Genomic DNA, 1,212 nt, shown 5'->3' on the forward strand with positions numbered 1-1,212 from the left:
AGCCCGAGCATCCGGGAGCCGCCGCCGTCGCCGCTGCCGCTGCCGCCACAACCGCTGCTTCTACCGCTGCCACCTCCCCTCCCAGGACCCCGAGACACCCTGAGAGCGAGCGGCGGCTGCTGCTTGCCTGCTCCCCCTTTGCCCCCGCCCCTCCCTTCCGTGACCTACCCACTCCTTGCAGCCCTCGCCCGCACCTTCTCCAACACCCCGGCATCCCTGCACCACCTGCTCGGGCAGCCCCGGCGGGCTCTGGGACTTGCTGTGCGCGCCGAGAGGAAGGCAAGCTCCGAACCCGCGTCTGGCTGACGGGCTGTCGCGGCTGCACCACCAGCAGGAGGAGGAGAAGAAACTATTTCGCCCACCGAAACCCCTTTCTGCGGGTGCTTCGCAGCTGCCGCTTCTGCTGCCTCCAATCCAGGTTCGAGGTTCGAACACCGCAGCGGCGGAGACCGTGGGTCCAGCAGGAGCCGGGAGGACACCGGCGGAGCCCTGCACTCTGGTGTCCCACTCACCAGCATCTCTTTGCCCCCTCGTTCCTTCCCTAACCCATTAGAGAAGGGACCATGATTTGGAAACGCAGCGCCGTTCTCCGCTTCTACAGTGTCTGCGGGCTCCTGCTACAAGGTAATCCCCGCCCCGCCGCGGGGAGCATCAACTTCACGCCCATTCCCCATCATCCCCACTCCACCCCATATTTCCACTCTTCCCTCTCAGTCCCCCAGTCCCCGGCGATTTCCACCCCCTCCCCCTATTCCCCGGTGCGGCAGGGGCAGTGGCAGTTTGCTCCAGCCCCTAGAATTTCTAGCGCTGGCTCAGCCTTGCTCTCCCAGCAGTCAGCCCCTTACGCGGCACCTTTCGCCTTTTCATTCACCTGAGCTTCCTACATCTCTCACTCTCAGTCCCCGCCAGCCACCCCCCCCCCAACCTCCCACGCCTTTTGGCTGGCAACTTGTGCCTTCTCTGAACATTATACCCTCCCACCAACCCCCACCAGCCACCTCCCACATCACGCTCCTGACCGACCCTCTCCATCCTTGTCATCTGTCTAACCTCCCCCTTTTCGGGTCGCCTTTCTCTTTCCTCTTCTTCCCACCATCATCATATCCGTGTATCTTTAAAAAGTGAGTGAGAGCCTGGGAGCGAGCTACCGAGACGGCGAGAACAGCAGCAGCGGCAGCACCGTGTGCATTGCAATAACATCCCCGGGGGGGG

General features: G+C 63.4%; 1 protein-coding gene across 2 annotated transcripts in view; it reads left to right on the plus strand.

Annotated features, from left to right (window-relative positions):
• Window positions 1-341: 341 nt before the first annotated feature.
• CADM2 (cell adhesion molecule 2) overlaps window positions 342-1,212 on the plus strand; it is a 1,024,870-nt gene continuing 1,023,999 nt past the window's right edge. Inside the window, exons 1-2 of one of the 2 annotated variants that reach the window (XM_008704693.2) lie at window positions 342-418; window positions 554-624. In XM_008704693.2, the coding sequence (XP_008702915.1) occupies window positions 564-624 (61 nt within the window). In that variant the 5' untranslated portion in view covers window positions 342-418; window positions 554-563. Of the gene's footprint in view, window positions 419-548; window positions 625-1,212 lie in introns of those variants that run through there. The other variant, XM_008704703.1, reaches the window with a different exon arrangement.

The sequence above is a fragment of the Ursus maritimus genome, unplaced genomic scaffold (genome assembly GCF_017311325.1).
Source record: "Ursus maritimus isolate PB19 unplaced genomic scaffold, ASM1731132v1 scaffold_4, whole genome shotgun sequence".
NCBI lineage: Eukaryota > Metazoa > Chordata > Mammalia > Carnivora > Ursidae > Ursus > Ursus maritimus.